Below are 24,717 nucleotides of genomic sequence, written 5' to 3'. Positions count from 1 at the left end.
GGATTAGAAGCGTGCCCGACGCTGAGAGTGGGCTTAGGTAGGGACATGAGCTGCATGTAACATCTGGAAGGCTAATATCTCGCCGCACACGGGCCACGTAACGCCCTGGGTTAGAGTCTTCAGCCGGGTCCTCATGCCCACTCATGTGGTGGCGCCCATTAATTCCTTCCGATATTCACACCGCAACACCGGAACGCCCTCAACTAGAATCGATTGTTGTATGTGCTTTTGGAAAAAGTTACTAAAATTTTAAGAAATAATTATAGTACAATTATTTCACAATTACTATCTCCAGCTATGCTAAAAGTTTGAACTTTGTAGTGTAATAGTTTTTGAGATAATGGGTAAATATGATAGAAAATGTAGTTTTCCATAAATCAAGCTAAAGTTGGAAAGGTCTATACATCAATCAAATCTCAAGTAAGGCTCCAAATTTTTGAAAATATACTATTCAGTATTCATTATATTTTTTTATTGAAGCGAGTACTAGAAATTATTTAGATTGTATTTAGAAAGGTCAAAATAACATTTTTTTTTTAGCATTTTAAGTTTGAAAGTTCAAAAAATTTTTTTCTCGACAAATGCAGTTTAACTTTGAAAAATAAAAAAATTATAGACGGAAAAAAACTTTTTGCAATATCATATAATTTTATTCAGGAAAGTCTTAAGTTTATTTTGACATTAAAAATGAAAAAAAAAAGTTTTAATTTTTTTTATTTTTACTGTCAGACTTCATAAATCAAGATCAACACAGGAAAGGTCTATAGGCCTACATCAACCAAATCTGAATTAAGGCTCCAAAGTTTTGAAAATTTACTATTCGTTATATTTTTTATTGAAAGGAGTACTAGAAAGTATTTACATTGCATTCAGAAAGGTCAAAATAATTTTTTAGCATTTAAAATTTAAAAAAAGTCATTAAAATTAATTTTTCGAAAAATGCAGTTCAACTTTTAAAAAATTAAAGATTGAAAAAAGCTTTTCGCAATAACACTCATATCATTTTATTCAGGAAAGTCGAAATTTTATTTTGGTATTAAAAATTAAAAAAGTCAATATTTTAATTTTTTACTGTCAGACTCCCCTTAAGAATAAGTTTAAAATGCGAACCCCACAGAATAGGCGAGTGAAGATGCTTAAAAATAACTGCAAATCTGCTTGATAAATTCTTGTTCAATGATTTGTAGATTCAAAGAAATAGTTTTATTACTCGATGGAATAATCACGAGCGGAAAAAAATAATGTACCGACATACTAAACTTTAATGTTAAATAGGTATATTACATATGGTTTTCGGGATCATGTAAAAATTTGTCTCAGTCTAAACTGTAATACCTGAGTTAAAGGAATCCAACCCTTCTTTAGGATCTTTGTTTTCACAGGCATTACAGCCTAATGTGCACTGCTTTTAAGGCGGTGATTTTTATGAAGTGCAGGACTGTGCAGAACGGTCGTTGAAGAAAAATTTGATGCTTTTCTGAGTCATTGTACGCCACAAAAATTAAAATACTGTCCTAAATTTTCTCCTTAAACCCTAAATGTTTTTCATTACCGCCATTCCGCACTACTCACTCACGATACTACAGATAAATAAGTTTATTTTAAACAGTTCTGTAGTACGGCTCACAAAGTTTCTTGGACTTAAAAGCAAGACGTACAGCTGTTGAATGATGACTGATGTGGAAAGCGCTCTGCACGTCAGGTCGTTACCGTTAGGTAGAAACGAGGCGGGGTGAATGCAAGGGTCTGAAGGTCAGGTCAGGTAGACAAGGGTGGACAAAAACGGAGCGTAAGCTACTGCAACGAGCGGAAACATTTACTGGTCTTATATCCCACAATAATATTTCCGCTATCAGCACTGTGAAACGGGAATATTTAGAAGAAAACAAGATTAGTTGCCGTATTTATTGTGCCTGTACACTTATCGAAAAGTCTTAATTTATTTTAAGAATAAAGTAACGCACAGACAAGAAAATCCCACAAAACCACTTAGCATTGCAATGAAGACAATGCCTCTTGTTCATCTGATGAAATGGCTGGGCAAAACCACTTCTTTGCCCGGCCATGAAATGTTATGGCCGGGCAGTCGCCTGGGTCGCCCCCCCCCCCCCCCACCCCTCGGTTCCTACGCGCCTGTGCATTAATAATAGTAGGGGTCAGTCACGGAATGCAATTTTATTCAGAGGTGCATTCATCAAGATAAACCAAAGACTCAAACGTATATGACATTAGATCGTTTTTTAATGATTACAATATAAATTTTTCCCAAATTAAATATTAGAAATATTTTGTTGACTCTCGACGAGACTCTGAACTTGATTGCATATTTCTTATTAATGAATGATGGTCAGTTCAAAGATCAATGTCATGACCTCAGATGCTTGAATTTTTCCTTTTGGGGAACACTAAGCCTCTTTAGGTAATACTAAGTATATTTAGGGAAACTGTAACACTTTTTGAATTTAGAGATTTTTTAGATTATTTTTTTGAAAAATTTCCTTCAAATTGGTTTTTCCTCCCTTCAAAATAGAAAATTTTAAGCAATTTGAGATATTTTGAGTATTTTTTTGGGAATTAAAGTTAATGTCACCAAAGTTACAGAATACAAGATACCGCACCCCTAACACTGACAACACGCCCTTGTTTTACACACCACTTGCGAGAACCTTAATGCTATTAAGTTAATGAATATAAGCATTCCAATCAATATAATTATCATGCTTTATTTATGAGAATAAATATTATGTTGCCATCTCAATACCTACTCTGGTTACAAAGACTACTTGTAAAATAAATTGCACAATAGCTGCAAATGAGGCCAACCAGAACATTTGAAACATCACGCACCATTAAATTTTATTAGTTTTTTCTCTCGAAATTTTAATGCCAGCAGGTCAGCTGTAAAAATAAAACAAGAAAACATATGAAATATATTATGCTTTTTATTCACTGCAATTGAAGAAGATTTTTCTAATATTTTGAGTTACTACTGATAAACTTTTGATGGGCGTGATATAAAACATTAAAAACAGCCTTAAAAATATATATTAATTATCATATGAACCAATCCTCAATAATCAGATGCAACATTGACATTTTTAAAATCAATTAAAACAGTAATTATGAATTAAAGGGAAGGGAATCATAAACTTTACCAGAATTTACATATCGATATATTAAACAAGTTTACTGCATTTAAACACTCTTTTTTTCATCTAAATAACTTATATGTAAATTGAGGAATCTGTGGAAGACAGCCCTTCCCCCAAGAATGTTTTAAATGAATTCCTTAAGTGTGTTATATTTCAGGAACCGCATTGATTTTTATATTTTATCAACAGAAAGAATAACCTTTAATATAATTATATGCAGTTATATAACTTTATGGAAAAGGATGTAGAACCTTCATGGACAAAGGATCTACAGCACTTAAGACCCATCCCCCCCAAAACTCCTCAAATCACTGCACTGACCTCTTTAGCTGTGAATTTGTCGCCCCAAGTCATGAGGTCATGCTTGATCCTGCAAAAATAAAGATATACTTAATCTTAATTAAATCTAACCATTTCTGCCATACTTAAACACATAAAATTAAGAATTTATTTTGCTGAATTCAAATAAATGTTCTTTCAGGCGTAGATACATATAGGCATGGTGTTAAAATATTTATCATATGTTTAGAGGCAAACCTTTGCTAGTGGTTAGTGGCTAAAATGTCTTCGTACTACTTAACCACTCTTTGCTCTGAAGAACGTACACCAAAAATTAATTAATTTAGAAGCCCTGAATTAAATGCCCATTAAAGAGCTACTGTTATTGCTGGTTACCTCATGACAACTGTTGAGTGTCTAATCAGTCAGACTGTTCACAGTTATTATTATATCTTTATTATTGTTTTTAAACTAATTTGCATTATTTTGTGATGAATCATAATTAATGTAATAATTTTTGTATGTTAGAAGGAAAACCATTTCACAGTCATATAACACCACATCTTATAATACCTATTTAGTTTCAGGGTCTTCTGAATTATTATTCCTTGGAGTGTTATTCATTTTACCATAGATGTACACACACATTGGTATTTTATTATTATTTTTTTCACTTCCCAACTGCCTTGCCATTGAGGAATGATTGTTAAATCTTACAGCTGTTTGGGTGCTGTAAGCAACCAAATCAAGATAATAGTTCTGGAAGGAAGGAATAGGGAGAGAAGCCTTCGGGACGGCTGAGGGAAGACGTTGCTCGGGCTGTTGCTGGCCAAATCCTTGGTTGCCTGCTCGAGTAGCAGAAGATGTGCATCATCCGCGATTGAATTAGATATAGGTCCATCTTCTGAAAGTCTCGAGCTAGCATTTTCTGACTTTGTACGCCAGAAGATAGAAGAAAGGGAGTTACGACGCATTGGCGAAACACTTCCGCGTCGGTCGCTTTCAGCCATATTGTGCTTCAAGACGACGTTTGCAGCTCTTCAATTCGAACATTTCTGACGTTTGGTGCGATCCAATTTGACTATAAACTTTTTAGGAAACTAGAGGGACGTCGATCTTCGATTCAGTTCCTGATGATATCGTCATCGCCGTAGTTACATTTTCAGCAAAACCGTATAATTTCCAGTGTAACTGAGTACCACCTGGAGGTCCAACAGATACAAGAAGATTGCTCCCGAATACACACAGCTAGTTACGTCAATTTTATTGTGTATCCTCTTGCCCTATCATATTTTAAAGTTAAACGATTCATTTTTGCAACAAAATGAAATTAAAATCTCATTTTAATTGGTTTGTTCTCCTGTGTCCTAAGGTCGACACACAAAACTTTATACTACGTGCGTATCTTCATAATACATTTTAATTTATGTATAAGACATGTTGTTAAAAATGTTATGCCGTTAGAACATTCAACTTCAAAAATTCCTTATTTTCTAACTACTTTAGCATGTACCCTGTGGACGTTAATAGAGCAGCAATAATACTGGGAGGTAGCTGAAATGGCAAGTTGCTCACCTCTCCTCGGAAATTAAACCAGAGTTGTCCACGTCCCACTTGGCCAGTGCGTTCATCAGCACCTCTTCAGGGTCCAACTCCACCGTCCTGTAGCCCAGCAGCTGCACGAAGGCATCGAAGTCCAGTGGGTTGGAGGCCTGCAGGAATAGAAAAACGGTACAACTCCACCATCTCGTAACCAAGCAGCTGGAAAATACCATCAAATTTCAGAGGATTTGTGGCTTGCAGTAAAACAACTTCTACAACTCCACCTTTATGTAGCCTTTGAGAAGCACAAAGGCATCATAATTAAGGTGGGTTACAAGACTTTTGTAAATTACAATCTGCACAGTTTCAGAATCCTTTATCCCAGCCACTACAAGAAGGAATCACAGTCTAGTTTGTTGGTGGCTTGCAGCAAACATAATCTTCAAAGCTCAACCATCCTGTAGTCGAGAAGCTTCACAAATGAATCAATGACCAGAAAATTAAAGGCCTTCAGAATAAAATCTATACAGCACATTGACAATAGCTCGAGAATACAGTGGGATTAAGTCATACATGAAACAAATACACACACATATATAGAATATACAACATATATACAGAGCTTCACATAGCTTAAAATTACAGTGAGATGGAGGTCTGAAAAAATGCAAAAAAAAAACACCAAATAAACTATACAGCTCTCTAGCAGGTGATGTGTGTTAACTAGTGCCTACAGGATGGATCACGAACTAAAATAAAGCACATTGTAGTTATTCTGTACACACCCAGGCAGCACCACTAACTGAGGCCTTCCTCGTCTCAGTAACCCCCCTCCTATTTCCACTAGGCTAGCCCATTGAATGTCCTTCTCCAGCCTCTCCTGTTATCCAATCGGAGCGCCCCTTTCTGGGACGGCTTGTTGTTACCTCTATTCCAACCCCACCCCCATTTTCCTCCTTTCAACCCCTTGGAGGGACATTAATTATTCTCGGTACTTGACCAACTTTACATCAGTTGTATTGGGACTTCCGTTCGAGACTTTTAACTTCTGGTGCCTTCACATAAAGCATAGTATCGGAACATTAATTACGGAATGTAGTCACGTTATTTTGGGACTTTTATTCCCAAAATCACATTACACATTTCCTGTGATAATGTAGTGTTTAGTTTTCCGTGTGTCTTAATTTTTCGTGCCTGTATTTATCATTGTTTTATGGATCTTGCTTACGTCATTTCTGCGAGGATGTAGCTTCGAGATATCCCTCCCCACTATCCAGCGGTAAGTGCGACTCTACAACCTGAATTAAACCTTCCTATAAATTTTCAGACTGTACATGTTCTATTTATGTTACTTTTTAATTTTTATAACTGCACAATTTTTCTGCAGTGGATCTCAGTTCGGGGGCCTAGATGGCTACTTCCGGCCCTGTCTTTCGGCTTTAGTCTTTCCGGAGAAGTTCCTGCTCCCAGGAGCTCTAATGCGTCAGTAATGGCCGGTAAAGCAAGGTTTTTTCGGCATCCCCAAACGACTCCATCTTCACAGCGGGTCCAAGGAAGATAAGTCAAAATGGAATGTAAGCCTGCTCCATGTTAGTAGGGGCAGTGAGAAGGTTCTGAGACAATGTAAACATTGAAATATGTAAACATTGCGCCAGAACCCCCTGGGGGCCGCCATCTTGTTTTCGTCTGCTGGAGGCTGCCATCTTAGTTCTACCTTTGGTTACCAGAGTGCGCCACCCTAGCCGCCACTGGGGGCTGCCATATTGTTTTCGTCTGCTGGAGATCGCCATCTTAGTTCTAACTTTGGTTACCAGAGCGCACCACCATCGCTTCGAAGGCAGGAGTTGTATACAAAAATCGCTGGGCGGCAGGGAATCGATCCGTGGGATGCAATCAACATAGAGGTTAGAAAGCAGACACCTTACCAACCAGACCATGAGACCAGTTGAGGAGTAGAGAATTAAATAAGGAATATATGATTACATTCTCAAAAAGGTGCCATACTAGCTATGTATATCCCACCCCCACACCGAGTATGCTTAAAGCAAATCCCCACCACCAGTATGCTTAAATAATGCCCCCATGTGTGTAATTTTCCAAAAGAATAAGTATGCTTAAATCAAATACTACCATTTTTAAATTTCCAAAAAGAATAAGTATGCTTAAAAAAATTGCCGCCATGTTTAAATTTCCAAAAAGAATAAGCATTCTTAAATCGAATGCCACCATGTTTAAATTTCCAAAAGAATAAGTATGCTTAAAACAATTGCCACCATGTGTAATTTTACAAAATAATAAGTATGCTTAAATCAATTGCTGCCATGTTTAAATTTCCTAAAGAATAAGTGTGCTTAAATCAAATATAGTCATGTTTAATTTTCCAAAAGAATAAGTATGCTTAAATCAAATGCCGCCATGTTTAATTTTCCAAAAGAATAAGTATGCTTAAAACAAATGCCATCATACTAGCTATGACTAAATACAAATACCTGGGAGTGCCACATACTCACGCCGCCATATTTAATGCCACAGAGGAGAGTGACATCTAGGTGTTGCCTGCTGGGACTCCACACACACAATGCGCAATTATAATTCCCACATCATATTATATATAAGAAAAGCATAACAAAATCTGTAATATTTAAAAAAAAATTAAATAAGCGTTTTACAAATGCCGTGTAGGGGAAGAGAGTTGGAAGCCTGCCCATATAGTAAGAACAAATAGCACTGGCTCTTTGCCAGTGTGCCAAGTAAAATAAGCATAAATATAAATTTAAATAAATGTTGTACAAATGCCGTTTAGGAAAGGGAGCTAGAAGCTCGCTCGTGGGCGGCGACCAGGAACTTGTTGTCATTTGCATGCTGTCAGTGAAAGGGTTTTACCGAAGCACGCGCAAGGGCGAACCATGGCCGGAGGGGAAGGGTGGGAAAGATGTTATTGTCACCAGCCCGCCCGGCTACCGCCTCCGACGGTCAAGAGACATCATACATCCTACCGTTGAATATCACCGGCATTAATCCACGTCTTTACCGACACAGGAAACCACTTCCACGACACTAGGATACGTCCGCCACACTTTTTGTTAATTTTATTCACTAAATAAGTGTCAAGGTACGCAGTTACTTGAATCTCAGGACCATAAAAGCTGCCTTTAATTTCATTACCGTCCAAATCACTCAAATGAAACACACGTGGAAAACTATGCGTAACTTTGACTACTCTGAGAACCTCATGTGACTACCTCAGTTTGAATCCCTTTTCAAACATCGTCTTGTGTTTTGATATACATATGAAGGAACCCACGCGAGCCTTTGACCACCTAGGATCAACTGTCTTAACATATCTGTAATCTGTTTGTAGCAAAGAGTTATCCCTCCCAGCGTTCGGAGCCATGCCTATAGTGCGGTGGAATCTATTATTGTAGACATAAAGTAATTTCGGTAAAAGTGTAAGCCACTTATAGTTTCCTTGTGCCGAGAACTCACAGTAAAGCATATCCTTTAATGTTCTATTAAACTGTTCTACAACAGACGCCTTGACTTCGCTATAACTAGAGTAATGATTAATTGCATACTTTTGCATTAATGTTTGAAAAGGCTTATTGTAAAATTCCGCTCCAGCTTCGCTTTGAATATTCTTAAAACATCCCGCCTCTTTAAAAATACTTTTCATGGCCACGGTGACTAATATTCCTGTCTTTTGTTTAACTGGAACCGCATTACCATGTTTGCTATAAACATATATAACAGTAAGGATGTACTTGAAACCACTATTTATCCTGCTGTACGGAATAATCTCCACCAAATGAACATGTAATAAATCACGAAGCCCATAGGTCAAGACAGGTCTACGAGGAAAATTTCTACGAACTCCGCGATGCAGTTCATTAGCAATCCCATGTTGTGCGACACTCATTTCGCAATATATCCCACTTCCTTCAACTCTTCAAGAATAGATATCAACTAATTGCTGTGTCCGGTATGGCCAGCAGCTTGCGAGGCCATTAGTAAACTGAGGCGAGCAACAATCTGGATCGGATTATCCCAATAAACAAATTGCTTTGTGCATTGCAAATCCAATGTTTTCTGTAACAAACCACTTCCTCGCTGAGGTGAGCCAATATTCGGAAACAATCCCTTAATGATATAAAACTTTGCATGCATTTCTATTTTATACCATTTCGTCCTAGGATCATTTCTTTTATAGTAAGCACTAGCGACCCGCCCCGACTTCGCATGGGTGCAATGCTGATACTAAATACCTATACTACCCTATTTAAAGACACGCGCCGCCGGCCCCCTGGCTGGTACCGCCACAACTGCTATGTCCCTGCATTTTAAATCTGTAATATCTTCGAAAATATTCATTTATATTGCATAATGTAAAGGTCCATATTGATCTATATTAAATGCACAATGTATTTAAGATAATCAATTGGATAAGGATTAATGCTGTATTGCTTAAAATCGCTTCGTAAAAAAGCCATTATTTCTTGTAAAACGTAAGAGAAAGACATATACCTTCCCGGACTTTTTTGTTTCATTATTTTGACCTATCTCGTAGGGATCAGCCAGCGTTTGCAATGTAAGAGCAAACAAATGTGTTTATTTACATCACCTTAGAAACCTCTAAAATTATCAGTGTTTCTCTACTATATTATGCATGTATTATACATATAAACCTTCCTCTTTAATCACTCTATCTATTAAATTCTGTTGCATAGTTTTAAAGATCTAAGAATACATGGGGCCAGACAGACAGAGAGAAGGGATTTTATTTTATACTATGTAAGGATTTGTAATATCTAGTAAATGTCCGTATTGTTTTAAGGCGGACTATGAGTAGGTGTGCGGCTCTTGGCGGAACAATAATTCGAATAAGCCAGGAGCAGGCTGTATCAATTCTTCGTTGACACGAATTAAATTATTATTGTGAAAAAATACTTCCGTATCCCCTAAGAACCAACGATTGTTGCGTTTATGGAGACCATAGGTCCCATCACCCGAGCGAAGGTTGTAGCTCCGTAAGTAAGTCTGTACTTCACCCAATGAATCGCTCATAACATCGCGATGTATATTAGTGTCAGAATCATAACCATCACTCATTACCGGATCTGGCTTCACCGCCGAAGACTCTTGTTTCGGAACAATACGATGTTGCAGGATAAACTGCACGAGCGACGAGACTTGTCCAAGCTTATCCAAACGCGAATTAACAGACTTGAAAATTTTCTGATTAATCGCATCCCTCTCCATTCGCGCTCACTTAGCCAAAATATATTTGGCACGTATGTTCCGTATGACATGATCTAAAGCGTTTGCCTCGGCAGACATGACTGAAGATAACCATACAACATAAAGCATTTTTATATACAGAACTACAAATGTCTAGAGCTAGGTATTTTTCGAAGTCGCAGGAGGCGGTCTTAGAGGTGTAGGTCGCTTAGCAACAGTCCTCGCAGTTGATACAGAAATCAATCCATTCTACACAACACCAATAGCACGAGCCAATTGAGAAACCCGTTGCGATATGTCAGCGCTACTAGCGGTAAGTTTCAATATCAGTTCCGCCAAGGTATTGTTTATAACATCCTTTACCTTTTCTATAATCGTATTCTCAAATAGGTCGAGTTTATTCTCCAACAAAGTAACACACATATCACCCAACTTTGTTGGCAGTACCGACAGATGATAATTGATTTGATCCACAGATCGCTGTTCCTTCACCTCCATATTCCGTAAAAACTCGATAATAACAACCTGCACATCCCGTACATTGATAAACGATGCATTGAGCTCCGTAAACCGACGCGATAGCTCCTCTATCACCATGCGAGTGATTACACCTGTGACCGAGTCAATATAATGTTTACTCGTACCATCCCCAGCATCCTTAGGCATACCCACACACTTTAAAAGTTTTCCGCCTAAATCACAATTCCCATCAAGATCGCGGGATATACACGAGTCAAGCTGACATTTCAGAGGACCACCTCCAAAATTGGATATGCTGTAGGACATCCTTCAATGACTCGCTACAATAAAATGATCAAAACCACAACGATACCTGCCATTAAGTAAAGGACACTCCTTTACGATAGCAAGAAAACCATGTTCATTCTTCCAACACAAAAAAACATATCCTTAAACGTACGAAATCCCATATCACTTTTTACATGATCATCGTAGACATGTCGCAAATTAAGCAAATCCATGCGGAAAAGCATGATAACATTCGCATTATCCCGAAGCAAATGTTTAGGTATTCTGCCATAAGTTTGACCTAGGTAAAAAACAATCATAATGTGCGTGTCTACCCATAGAAAAATACTGTTGTATGATTCCTTGTTTATCACACATTATATCGTCAAATACAAACACTGAATTGGCCCTGGCCTTGCTAGGAGGTATCACATAAGCATTTTCAGTATACTGGAAAAATCCTAAACCTTCCACAGCTCTAAGAATCACAGCCAACCATTGATACTTTGTTTGTTGCAGTGATTTTGAATATAGATACACATTCTTGAACCGAAGAACGTTCGGTGGGATGGGAAAAGGAAATGAGGATAATGAGTAACCTGCCAAAGCGACCCCTTACTACTACAGATCTAAATACAGGAATTAGGAAATTAAAAATTCCACATTTTAGAAATGTGTTTATGAAGGATAAGCTACCCACAAAACCATACCACAATGAGAGCGGTACTATTAATTTAGATACGTGTAAGGGACCCGGAACGCATTGGGTAGCATACACCTAGACCAGTCATACGGCTCAGTATTATTATAGTTTTGGAGACCTGCTACCCCCTTTAGAAATGCAGCGATACCTGAGTGGCTGCAAAATAACATATAATTACGATAGACAGCAAAAGTTAAATTCATTCAATTGCAGTCACTTATGCATAAAGTTTCTCATCTCGCTATATAAGAAACACCAACCATAGCAAAATACAAGCAGTCAAAACTCTATAGTGCTTCGAAACAATCCTGAACATGTCCATCACGCTAATACTAAGTGGAAACACATCGGAACTGTGTTCAAAACACTTCCCTCCGATCGACGTAAGTAATGGGTTGTGGCAGCTCGCTCTCGTGGATTTTACCGTATACAATTCTATCCCGAACGTGGACGCAAGCAATCGGATATTCATATACAAGCTGAAGAATGAAGAGATGATGCGAGAGATTAAATTACCTATAGGTTCCTACTAAGTCTTAGACATTGAAACGTATATGAAAAAACACCTACCTGCAGATGTAACGTTTTCGTTGAAAGGTAATCCAAACACTTTACAATGCGTATTGCAAAGCATTGCACAAATCGACTCCAATGGCGACTGCTCCCTAGCCCTGATGCTTGGTTTCGAACCGGAAATCTACGAGGCGAATACAATTCACGAGTCGACCCAGCCTGTAAACGTGATGCTGGTAAATGTGATTAGAATCAAGGCGAATATCATTGGCCACAGCTTCCTTAATGGGAAACCAAACAGTACGATGCACGAATTTTTCCCAAATGTTCCTCCAGGATATAAGCTCAGTGATACTCCTCAAACACTCATTTACAGTCCGGTACCGTGCAACAAATACGAGAGTTGGTTATTAGAGTGGTAGACCAGAACGGTAAATTAATCAACTTTAGAAACAAGTTGATTACACTATGCTTACATTTGAAAAAAAGTATGGCGGTAAGATACTTTGGTTTGCATAAAGGGGTGGGGGTGAGCAAGCATAGAGCCAGTACGAAAGCAAACATCAAGCGGTTAACACCTGTCAACTTGAGGTTCCTAGAAAAATTAGGTTTCAAGGTATTTCTAAATAGAATATAGTAAACTCGATGTTCAACAGTCACTGCAGTTTGACGATGCAGTCTCAAAATGTGAAATGCACACATACAAACCATACATTGCGGGACTGTACGAGCCAAGTTCCGAGATAGTTATAGCAATATAAATCTCTGACGTGTATACGCACATTGCTAAATCGTTTCTGCGAATTCGTGGTGCATTCACAAAACCAAACGGGCAAAAACCAGACAATGCAAAAATCGTAAGCAATGGTATATTACATATGATAAACAAAATATCATTTGAACTTAATGGTGTGACAATCGATGAGGTACGCGAAGTTGGAATTGTGACAACAGTGAAAAACTAATTATCGCGCACACGTGATGAAAATCTGTAAGTAAGATGGCAGGATGGTGTCCGGACGGCGATTACAGTTTACCACTTACAGCGCAAGGCGAGTTTGAAATATGCGTCCCATTAAACCAGTTGCTAGGCTTTGCAGAAGACTACAAACACATTTTTAACGTTTTCACATTTAACTTAATATCTTTTTCACATTTTGTTTAATATCATTGTCACATTGCTTGTTTATACATATTATTGATTTCAGTAATTGTTATTTGTTTTCACATTTAACTTAATATCTTTATAGTTTCAATGTTGCTTTATACATAATTTTGTTTTAATATGTAACTGTTGTTAGTACCGTTTTCATGTTGCAGTAGGTTAATATCGTTTTATGAATTAAAAAAAGATGTTTTTACCATTTAATACATTAATTGGTTTAATATGTATATGTAACATGGTTTGTAACTCTCACCCCAATGGGTGTGGGCTACCGTTGATAATAAAAAAAATTTCTCGATATATTTTTTTCTTTCTACTTGACCCTGAAAACCGCATAAATATTTTTTAGGTACTAAAGTGTTCACAAATAATTGATGGCTTAAGACAAAAACATCTGTGTGACGTACATGTTTACGAATATGTGGTGAAAGTGTGGCCAACCCGGACTAACCTAGTTAGACATGCTTAAATACCGCCGGTGGGAGGTGAATGCATGCATTTGATGTCCACGCATGCTACGTGAGGTAAGTCTCTACTGTAACTCGTTTGATTAAATGTATTTGTTTTACAAGACTTCTGTTACATGCAAACATAACTTGTATTATACGCTATTTTTTACACATTTCTATTTATCACGTCTCTACGCGGGGCGTAACCCCCTCCTCGACTGCGGGTCGGGGAGCGTTAATGGCAGGTTCCCCTCCCCGATTGTGGGCGGGGTAATGTCCGTTGTCATAACAACTCGGCGCGGAGGGGTGGAGGGGGATGCGCTCGGTCGCGCAGAGTAACATCACTCAGTATACACAAGACCATTTCCTACTATTTACTATTTACAGGAAAAATGATGTTATTCTTTTATGCTTCCAGAAATTTATTTATACCGCTGAACGTAACTTCCCGTCTACCCCCTCCTCACCATGTTGACTCCCCCCGAGGCGAAGCGACCCTGTCCTAGTGAGGCTTCCACGTCGGACACTCGCGATAGCACGCGGGCATCCAGGGTGGAGCCGCATGAAGCTGGCGACTTGCCTCCCCTGCAGAGTGTTATCTTGGACTCCACTTTTGCTAACCGGATAGTGGACTTTCGGATCGGTAATGATGTTGAATCTATTGATCCCAATTTTGACCGGTTTCTACAAAGATGTAGAGTTCCCTTTCTGGCTTTATGTTCCATCTTGATATGCCCCTTTAAAGTTTACATTTCACTCTCGACTTCATTTGTTATAGAAACTGTGGAGGGAGGCGAGAGTGAGACATTTCATTTTACAACCCTCTCAGCCGCGGTACTGCTCTCTGATGAGGTAGGGGAAATATATGATTCAGTATTAATTCCGGAAGTCAATAGGAACGTTAGCGATTTCGCTGCTCGTGGCAGTGGGTGGGCTCTAAAGCAATTGATTAACATGGATGTACATGTTTCAAGCTATAGAGCTTTCACTGTTGGCGCGCCGCACACGAAATTACCGACATTTTTGTCCAATAGGAAAGCTTGTGTTAATATTGAATGTCCCGAGCAGCTTTGCTTTCTGTATGCCATTATGGCAGGTGTGATGACTGCGGAAGGCAATATTAAACTAGCCAGTTCGTATCCGTATCCACTTGTGGCTTTCAATACGTCTGGTTTGAGTTTCCCGTCTACTCTCCATCAAATTGAAACATTCGAGAGGAATAATAATATTTCCGTTTACGTTAAGCATGTGTAGACAGTAAGGGGAATATTGTTGTTGAATGTTTTAGTGGCAAATCTGAATCCTCTATTCAACCTCTTAGCGTATCCTCTGAGCGAAGAGTGAGACATGTATATATTTTAGCGATTCGTTCTAGTGGCGCGACAAGCACCTACACTTTGTAACAATTAAGAGTCTGTCCAGATTATTATAATCCCAACTGTCAAAGTCTACTCGTAAGAAATGGATTTGCGAGCGCTGTCTTCAATACTTCTCAAGTGAAGACAGGTTAACTTCACACACTGTTCTCTGCAGCCAGCATCAAGCAGTGCGTTCCTGTTTCCCTACAGAGGAGAAAAAATATTTACAATTTACAAATATTGGAAAACAGGATCGCCTCGGCTTTATTGCGTACTGTGACACCGAGTCATACCTTAAGCCGATATCCACCTGTTTACCTGGTGATGAGTCATCTAATACCACACTGGTAAACGAACATGTACCATACGCATGTAACATTTTGTTAGTGTGTGGGTATGATAGCCTTTGACCAAGTATGTGCAATTCGAGGGTGCTAATTGTATTGCTGAAATGGCCGCAGAATTAGTTTCAATGGCAAAGTGGGTATGTGATATTTGTTCAAAGACCATTCCTGTTAAGACGCCGACTCCAGCCATCTCTGCAAGGCTTGCGAGTCAAACACATTGCCATATCTGTCAGAAGGTATTGGCTGGGCAGAAGGTGCTCGATCACTGCCATTTGATTGTTGAAATATGTGGTTATGCCTATTCGAAATGCAACTTAGCTTTCAGGATCCAAAAGAGACAGCTTGTCGCAGTTTTTCATAATTTGCAAAATTATGATGCCCACTTTTTAATGAAGCACTTAGTTTCGCGGCGGATCGCACAGTCGGACGACTCCTTTGTTGTGGAGAATCCCGGCGAGGTCAAATTATTAGATGTAACTCTAGAGATTTACAAATGTATTACTAAATACATACCTGTCTCAGGTAATGCGCAAGGAGGCATGCGCACTGTGTGTCTTAGATTTATTGATTAACTTTTTTAATTCATCTCTGAAAACTCTTGATGGCAACCGCATGCCTGATCAGTTGAAACTCACCCGTTCAATGTTTCCGGATGACCCACAGTTTCAGTTAGCTATGCGTAAAGGTGTGTTACCCTATGATTTTTTAAGTCTAGTGAACATTTGCAGACTGCCTCGCTACCACCAAAGGAAGCATTCCATAACGTATTGAGTGGCACAGATGTGAGTGATCTGGACTATACTCACGCTCAAAGGGCTTGGGACGTTTTCCATTGTGCCACATTGAAAGAATACACACTCAGTTACCTTAAGGTGGATACTTGTTTGCTGGCCGACATATTCGAATCGTTTTGTTTCGTTTGCCTACAGCATTATTCGCTTGATCCTGCTCATTACATTACCGCTCCCTCGCTCACATGGGATGCACTTTTAATTAAAACCGGTGTGCGTCTTGAGCTTGTAACCGACCCGGACATATACCTCTTCCTAGAGTCTGCCGTTCGTGGATGTATTACATATGTAAGTCGACGTCACGCAAAAGCTAATAATGTTTAGATGTCCAATCAAGACCCGAGCCTTCTGTCTTCTTACATCTGTTATTTAGATGTAAATGCTTTGTATGCTCACACAATGTTGGGTAAGTTTCCTGTGGGTGATTTCCAATGGGTTCCCAGGGATGAGTATACGAGTTGGGATTTCATCAACATTGACATCGATTGTAATACATCATATTTCGCGGAAGTAGATTTGACCTTTCCCGATGATTGTCACAATCGCCTATCAGATCTGCCTCTGGCCTCTGTGAATGGCGTACCGCCAAACGGGCGTATGAGTAAATTACTGTTAACTCTCGCGCCGTGTACTAAATATGTTGTCCATGCTTAAACACTGCGGCACTGCGCTCAGTATGGGGCGGTCATCGGCCACGTTCACCGCGTGCTGCGGTTTGAGCAGGCAGCCTGGATGAGAAATTACATATCCTTTAATGCTGAGCGTCGTGCCCAGGCTGCGAACCCCTTCGAGAAATGGTTTTTTAAATTACTATCGAACTCTGTGTACGGGAACAGTTTAGAGAATACACAAAAGCATAAGGATATATGCATTGCTTCGCGGTACGATTATATTTATGGGGTGGCTGAGCTGATTGGTCGTCCAACATTCATGGCTCGGTAAATCATCGATGAGAATTTAGTCCTCATAGAGTTGCAGAAAGGGTCGATTGCCTTTGATAGACCATTGTACACAGGTGTCACCATTATAGATTTATCAAAATTGGTTCTATACAATTTTCATAATAATTATATGCAAAAGAAATTTTCTCCGCAGTCTCTGCATCTCTTGTACCCGGATACAGACTCTTTAATTTACCATGTTGTGTGTGACAATATTTATGATTCGATTCGCTCCGATTTAGCTTCACGTTTTTACACTTCAAATTATGTGCCAGGTAATGAGAAACGCTTCCCCTTGGTCAATAAGAGTGAAAAGGGGTGATGAAGAATGAGGCCGCTGGTAATATCATCACGGAGTTTGTAGGTCTTCGCCCGAAGCTTTACGCGTTTAAGATGGAGGATGGATCTTCGACGCGTAAGGCTAAGGGAATCAAGGCCAGCGTACTATGTTCACTCCTGTTTCCTCAATACCTGGATTGCTTGCTTCGAAATTCACGGGTTCTCGCGACACCATTTCCGATCTCGAGGCCACACTGTGTTTACGGAGCTTGTGACCAAGGTTGCATTGACTTCAGGAGATGATAAGTGTTGGTTTTCTGAAGACGGTGTCAGCACTCTACCTTGGGGACATAAAGACCTATGCCTTTCCCCGGACCATGATTAGCCATTACCGTATGTTACGTTCAGTTATGCTTCTGCGTGCTGTTATCCCCGAGGGGGTTCACTAGCACGCTCTGATCCTCTCACCCCTCGGTCGAGTTCCAACCCACACCATTGCACGTGGAGAATAACCTATTTTATGTCACTGTATATTTGTTCAGGGTGGATTGTTTTTACAAATGTTAACATAATTTAAATTCATGTATATTTATTTATTTTCTCTTTTAAACACATTTACATAATTTATTTTCTCTTTTACAAACATTTACGTAATTTAATTTCTTTTTTACAAATGTTTACGTAATTTACATTCATGTGATTTTATATATATTTATTTATTTTCTCTTTTACAAACATTAACATATTTATTATTTTCTCTTCTACAAACGTGAACATACTTTTATTTTCATGCATTTTACATATATTTATTTCTCTTTAAAAAAAATCGTGAACATAATTTATTTTTTTCTTTTAAAGCTAGAATGGTCTTAATGTAATTAATTTTCTCTTTTAAAAAACGTGAACGTGATTTCATTTCTCTTTTAAAAAATGTGAACGTAATTTAATTTCAGGTTAGGTTATCTGTTTTATGCTGTAGTGACTGCGTATGTTTGAACTATGTATTGTTCTGCAGTTCTCCCCACAAAAATATGGAGGTGTCCACAACCAATGGAACAGAAGAAATTATACCGCCAGAGATAGCTGTGCTGTTCTTCATGGAGGAGGTTGTTGAGGGGACCCCACATTCACCGTTTATCGTGGGACTACCCGCGGTGTCCACACCAACGGTTCAGAAGAAATGATGCCGCCAGAGATATCTGTGCTCTTCTTCACGGAGGACATTGTTGAGGGGACCCCACATCCACCGCGGGGCCTTCAGGGATGTGTCCCTGGGGTTGTCCGCAGCGGTGGCTCGACCTTGCGATCACTGCGGTCGAGGGAGTTGAGGTGTTGGCGGGGCCTTTGGGGACAATTCCCTGGGGTTGTCCGCAACGATTGCTCGACCTTGCGATCACTGCGGTCGAGGGAGCTGAGTTGTTGGCGGGGTCTTCAGGGACGTGTCCCTGGGGTTGTCTGCCAACCATGAATGAACAACGTGGTATATATACCAAAACAAATATATAATAAAACCAACTTTCTTTTTTACCCTTGTGTTGTCTACATTATTTCTTTTTCCAACTCTGTATGTTCCTTTTGCTTGCTCATTTACTGCGCATAGATGGCCTGACCTTGCATTCGCTGTGGTAAACACTTTTACTGTCACCCAGCAGGTAAACAAGTTCCTGGTCGCCGCGTGCGAGTGGGCTTCCAGCTCTCTTTCCTACACGGTGTTTGTACAAAATTTATTTAATTTATATTTATGCTTATTTTACCTGACACACTGGCAGAGAGCCAGTGCTATTTGTTCTTATTATATGGGCAAGCTTCCAGCTCTCTTCCCCTACACAGCGTTTGTACAATGCTTATTTAAATTTATTTTTTTAAATATTACAGACATTGTTATGCTTTTCTTATATATAATATGATGTGGGAATTATAATTGCGCATTGTGTGTGTGGAGTCTCAACAGGCAACACCTAGATGTCGCTCTCCTCTGTGGCATTAAAGATGGCGGCGTGAGTAAGTGTCACTTCCAGGTATTTGTTTTTAGTCATAGCTAGTATGGCGGCATTTGTTTTAAGCATACTGTTAATAGTTTATATTAAAACTCGGCATCTTTCTTAATATTGTGTAATTTCCTCTTTCTATTACACACATTTCTCACACACTAGCCATATTTTTTTTCTTATTTACTCTATTACAGTCGTACCAACATAACTTATTCAAACCAACACCAAAGTTACCTAATGATTTTATTGTTTCCAACAGCCCCCCTCAATAAACGTTATTAGGTAGACTTTGCGAAACAATTAAGCAAACAATACAAGTGAACAGCTAAAAAAAAAAAAACTTAACCAATAATTTGCATTATTCTAGCCCTATACTTCTTATACATTTCAAGAGTGTGATCTTATTCACTGCTTTAGTGAACATGTCAGCTATTTGATCCTGAGTACAAACATATTTTACACTGATAAGACCCTCACTGATTTTTTCTCGGACAAAATGATGGCGAATGTCAATGTGTTTCAACCGTTTGTGATTCTCTGGGTTTTTTGACACTCTTATTGCACCTTGATTGTCTTCGTATAGGATCACAGGTTCATTTTTTAACACTCCCAGATCCTGCAGTACCCCTCTGATCCAACACGCTTCAGCCGCTGCACCACTCAGAGCCATGTATTCCGCCTCGGTAGATGACAGGGCAACAGTTGACTGTTTCTTGGAGGTCCAGGTGATGGTATTACCTTGGAGTTGGAATACAAAACCTGATGTAGATTTTCTTTCTTCCACATCTCCTCCCCAGTCTGCATCAGCGTATCCACTCAGCTGAGCTGCGGGTTCTTGTCGTCGGTAGACAAGTGTCAAGTCCAAGGTCCCTTTTATATATCTCAAAACGCGTTTTAGGGCAACCCATAGTGCTTCACTTGCCCGGTTTTGATATATACTCAGAATGCCAAGAGTAGCACTAAGATCTGGTCTTGTGCCTAGGGCGACATACAACAGGCTTCCAATAATCTGTCGACATTTTGTTTCCAGCTCTTTGTCTTCTTCAGTGTCCTGGAAGTTTATTTTACACAGTGGGTCCATTGGTGTGGACACGGGTCTACAGTCCGCCATTCCATATTTCACTAACAATGATTTCAAAAAATGAGTTTGATTCAATTTTAGAGTTCCAGACTTTAAATCTTGAGAGATACAAATTCCTAAGTAGTTTGACACCGGTCCTAGGTCTTTCATCTTGAAATTGTTCTTCAGACTTTCTTTCAATGCCTGAATTTGGTTCTCATCATTGCCTACTATTAGCAGGTCATCCACATACAGCAGGACATATAGCTTCGTTTTGTCTGTGTTCTTGACATACAAGCAGTAATCATGTTTTGATCTTTTCAATCCTTCCCTTTCTATAGCTTCATTGAACTTTTCGTTCCAGCATTTTGGTGATTTTTTAAGTCCATAGAGAGATTTTTTTAGTTTGTAAACTGTCTTTTCATCCCCCTCCATTCCATCTGGTTTTGCTATGAAAACTTCGTCATCTATATCACCATAAAGAAAAGCACTTTGAACATCCATTTGATATACCGGCATGCCCAGGTCATTTGCAGTCGCCAACAGAATTCTAAGCGTCGCCATCTTAGCCACTGGTGCATACACTTCACTTGCATCAAAAATGCTGAGCTGCTCAAAACCTCTTGCAACTAGTCTCGCTTTGTACTGCACTGGTTCTCCTTTTTCATTTCGTTTAATCTTAAATACCCATTTGCTGCCTATGACGCAGGCATCTTTTGGAGGTATAACTTCTGACCAGGTGTCATTTTCCTTTATAGAGTTCAATTCAATATTGATAGCTTCTTTCCACTTTTGCCTTTCATTGCTCATCATTGCTTCTCCGTATGTTTGCGGCTCATCTGCACAAAGAAAACTTGTCTCATATTGGCTCAGATACCTTGGTTCCTTTAGTTTTGTTCTATCCCTCAAATTACATGTTCCCACCTTTTCACATATCTTTCCACAGTTATCTGTTTCAAAGCCTCTGAATTCCTCTTCATCTGCAGATTCATTATTTAAGGAACTATGTTCAATCGTACTGCTTCCCTCTACATTTTCCAGTTGTATGCCTTCCGCTTCATCCCTGTAGTGCTCTTCAGTTTGGATAGGTTTGGTAACTTCGATTCCCATTGTTGTTGTTACACCATCTGGCTTGAACACTACATTTCTTGATATTTCAATTTTTCTTCGGTTCGGTACATACACCCTGTAGGCCTTAGCATTTTCCTGATACCCTACAAATAGTCCTTTTGTGCTCTTAGGGTCCCATTTCTTTCTTTTCTCTTTAGGCACCTGCATGTAAGTCTCTGTTCCAAAGACTTCAAAATGTTTGATTTCAGGAACTGACTTGAACCATAGTTCATATGGGCTTTTTCCTCGGCATCTTTCTTAATATTGTGTAATTTCCTCTTTCTATTACACACATTTCTCACACACTAGCCATATTTTTTTTCTTACTTACTCTATTACAGTTGTACCAACATAACTTATTCACACCAACACCAAAGTTACCTAATGATTTTATTGTTTCCAACTAAGCATACTTATTATTTTTGGAAATTTAAAAATGGCGGCATTTGATTTAAGCATATTTATTCTTTTGGAAAATTAGACATGGTGGTAATTGATTTAGCATACTTATTCTTTTGGAAATTGAAACATAGTGGTAATTGATTTAAGCATACTTATTCTTTTGGAAATTTAAACATGGCGGCATTTGATTTAAGCATACTTATTCTTTTTGGAAATTTAAACATGGCGGCAATTTTTTTAAGCATACTTATTCTTTTTGGAAATTTAAAGATGGTAGTATTTGATTTAAGCATACTTATTCTTTTGGAAAATTACACACATGGGGGCATTATTTAAGCATACTGGTGGTGGGGATTTGCTTTAAGCATACTCGGTGTGGGGGTGGGATATACATAGCTAGTATGGCACCTTTTTGAGAATGTAATCATATATTCCTTATTTAATTCTCTACTCCTCAACTGGTCTCATGGTCTGGTTGGTAAGGTGTCTGCTTTCTAACCTCTATGTTGATTGCATCCCACGGATCGAATCCCTGCCGCCCAGCGATTTTTGTATACAACTCCTGCCTTCGAAGCGATGGTGGTGCGCTCTGGTAACCAAAGTTAGAACTAAGATGGCGATCTCCAGCAGACGAAAACAATATGGCAGCCCCCAGTGGCGGCTAGGGTGGCGCACTCTGGTAACCAAAGGTAGAACTAAGATGGCGGCCTCCAGCAGACGAAAACAAGATGGCGGCCTCCAGCAGACGAAAACAAGATGGCGGCCCCCAGGGGGTTCTGGCGCAATGTTTACATCTTTCAATGTTTACATTGTCACAGAACCTCATTACTGCCCATACTCATGTTGCCTTCTTAACAAGTCCATTCCAGCATTAGAACATCTAATTTCGGACCTAAGAATACTTAAACATGTGACAACCAAACATAACTGTACGATTTATTAATGGTAAAATATTAGACGTTCATGGTAGTTTTATAACATGAACTCAATAATGTAATAAATTCATGATTAATTTTATGTAAGTTGGCCAACATATTCTCATTTGCCTTGGTAAATCTATTAATCGTTAAATGTTTTCCATGTCTCTTTTATCCAAAGCAAAATGGAAAGAAACATTATCAGTAAAAAAGGCGAAACGAAAAACTAATTTTTTCTCTTTTTAAGTTTATTATGTGGTAGTGATAACTATCTACTCTATATAAGAATTATTGTTGAGCCTGTATAGAATTTAAATTTAAGTGTGTCTCGGTGGTTGACCTCTGGTGATTTCTGACCTACTGGTTTATTACAACAAAGCATGATTTCCTCAATTTATTTAATTTCTAAGACGTTTATAATTATTGATCATTAACCACCGACGGCACAAGATGGCAACCTATAACAGACTAAAACAATATGACGGCTATAATGTCAGAATCGAAAAAAATATGGATGTGATGTCAGTTTCAAGATGTCGGATGTGGCCTTAGGATCTAAGATCTATAACGAAAATTGCAACGTTCTAGAATCCAAGATGATGGAAAGTTCTAGAACTCAAAATGACAAAATAAAGTAGAAAACAAAATGGCGGAATCCAAGATGGCAGATCCATGATGACCACCACTGTCAAGGTCATCTAAGATGGCTGCTGTGACGTCAAAATCCAAGATGGCAGACATCGGTTTTGGCTCCACCCCCTGAACCCTGGCGTGGAAGCCCCTTTTATATACTACTCTAGTTCTAAGCCAAAATTAAGTATGAACTTCATTACCAAACGCAAAGAAGCCAGCTTCCTCTCAGCGTGTACCGCAAGACTTAGCATTAATTTTATTGTTTGAAAACATTTAATAAACTATCGATGCGCATTATTTTAAAAATATTATGCAAATAATTACGAAGAATTTCCACGTTAGGACCGTGCCAAGAGCTCGATCAGGCGGCTAGCAAAGTAATGCACGGTCTTATCGCACTATAGGCTTAATATATGCATAGCTATAGGTTTGCCTGTTAGCATATTATCAACGACATAGTTAACATGATATTACGCCTGCCTAAGTATATAGGGTTGTAATAATATATAAATATAAAGATCACTTCTTTTGTATGCCTTTGTTTATACCTTTAGCAGATTCTTGTGTATATAGATCTTATATGTAAATTTCTTTGTATGTTATAATATATAGAATCTCATTATGATTATATATTTAATGTATCTCCTCGAAATGCTATTCTATAATGCATCTTATGTCTATGTTCTTATATATATAATGTCCTTAGTAAGCTCCTGTATTTAGCATGTTTTTAGAATAATCTTAGAAAAAAAACATAAATATTTTAAAATTAAAAACATGTGTTTGTATGTTTATATATACATAGCATTTTCGTATGCTGTTGTATTCATAAGTATCATATCTTTAGTATTTATATAAATTAAATATTAAGCATTAATTTTTTTCGTTCGATTTTAACAATTTTTCACAAGATTAAACTGATCGTTAAGAATTTAAGTAAGCAAATATTAATTAATTTAAATGAAATTTTTGGTATAAGTGTTAACATTTTTATCAAGTTAGCAAGTCATAGAAATTACTCCATTTTATCATTTACAAATATAATGAAAAGAAAATGTAACATAGTTGACCACATAGAGAAAAAAATATCTGAAATAAAAATC

At 38.4% G+C, this 24,717-nt stretch overlaps 1 protein-coding gene across 2 annotated transcripts in view; it reads right to left on the bottom strand.

Annotated features, from left to right (window-relative positions):
- LOC134533283 (myosin regulatory light chain, smooth muscle-like) overlaps positions 1 to 24,717 on the bottom strand; it is a 95,515-nt gene that overhangs the window by 20,859 nt on the left and 49,939 nt on the right. For both annotated transcript variants that reach the window (XM_063370735.1, XM_063370736.1), the window contains 2 exons: positions 5,007 to 5,143; positions 3,474 to 3,522 (listed from right to left, as the gene is read on the bottom strand). In XM_063370735.1, coding sequence (XP_063226805.1) covers positions 3,474 to 3,522; positions 5,007 to 5,143 — 186 coding nt within the window. The remainder of the gene's footprint in view (positions 1 to 3,473; positions 3,523 to 5,006; positions 5,144 to 24,717) is intronic.

Source organism: Bacillus rossius, chromosome 6 (genome assembly GCF_032445375.1).
Source record: "Bacillus rossius redtenbacheri isolate Brsri chromosome 6, Brsri_v3, whole genome shotgun sequence".
Classification (NCBI taxonomy): Eukaryota; Metazoa; Arthropoda; class Insecta; order Phasmatodea; family Bacillidae; genus Bacillus; species Bacillus rossius.
This window is presented reverse-complemented; position numbering and strand designations above follow the sequence as displayed.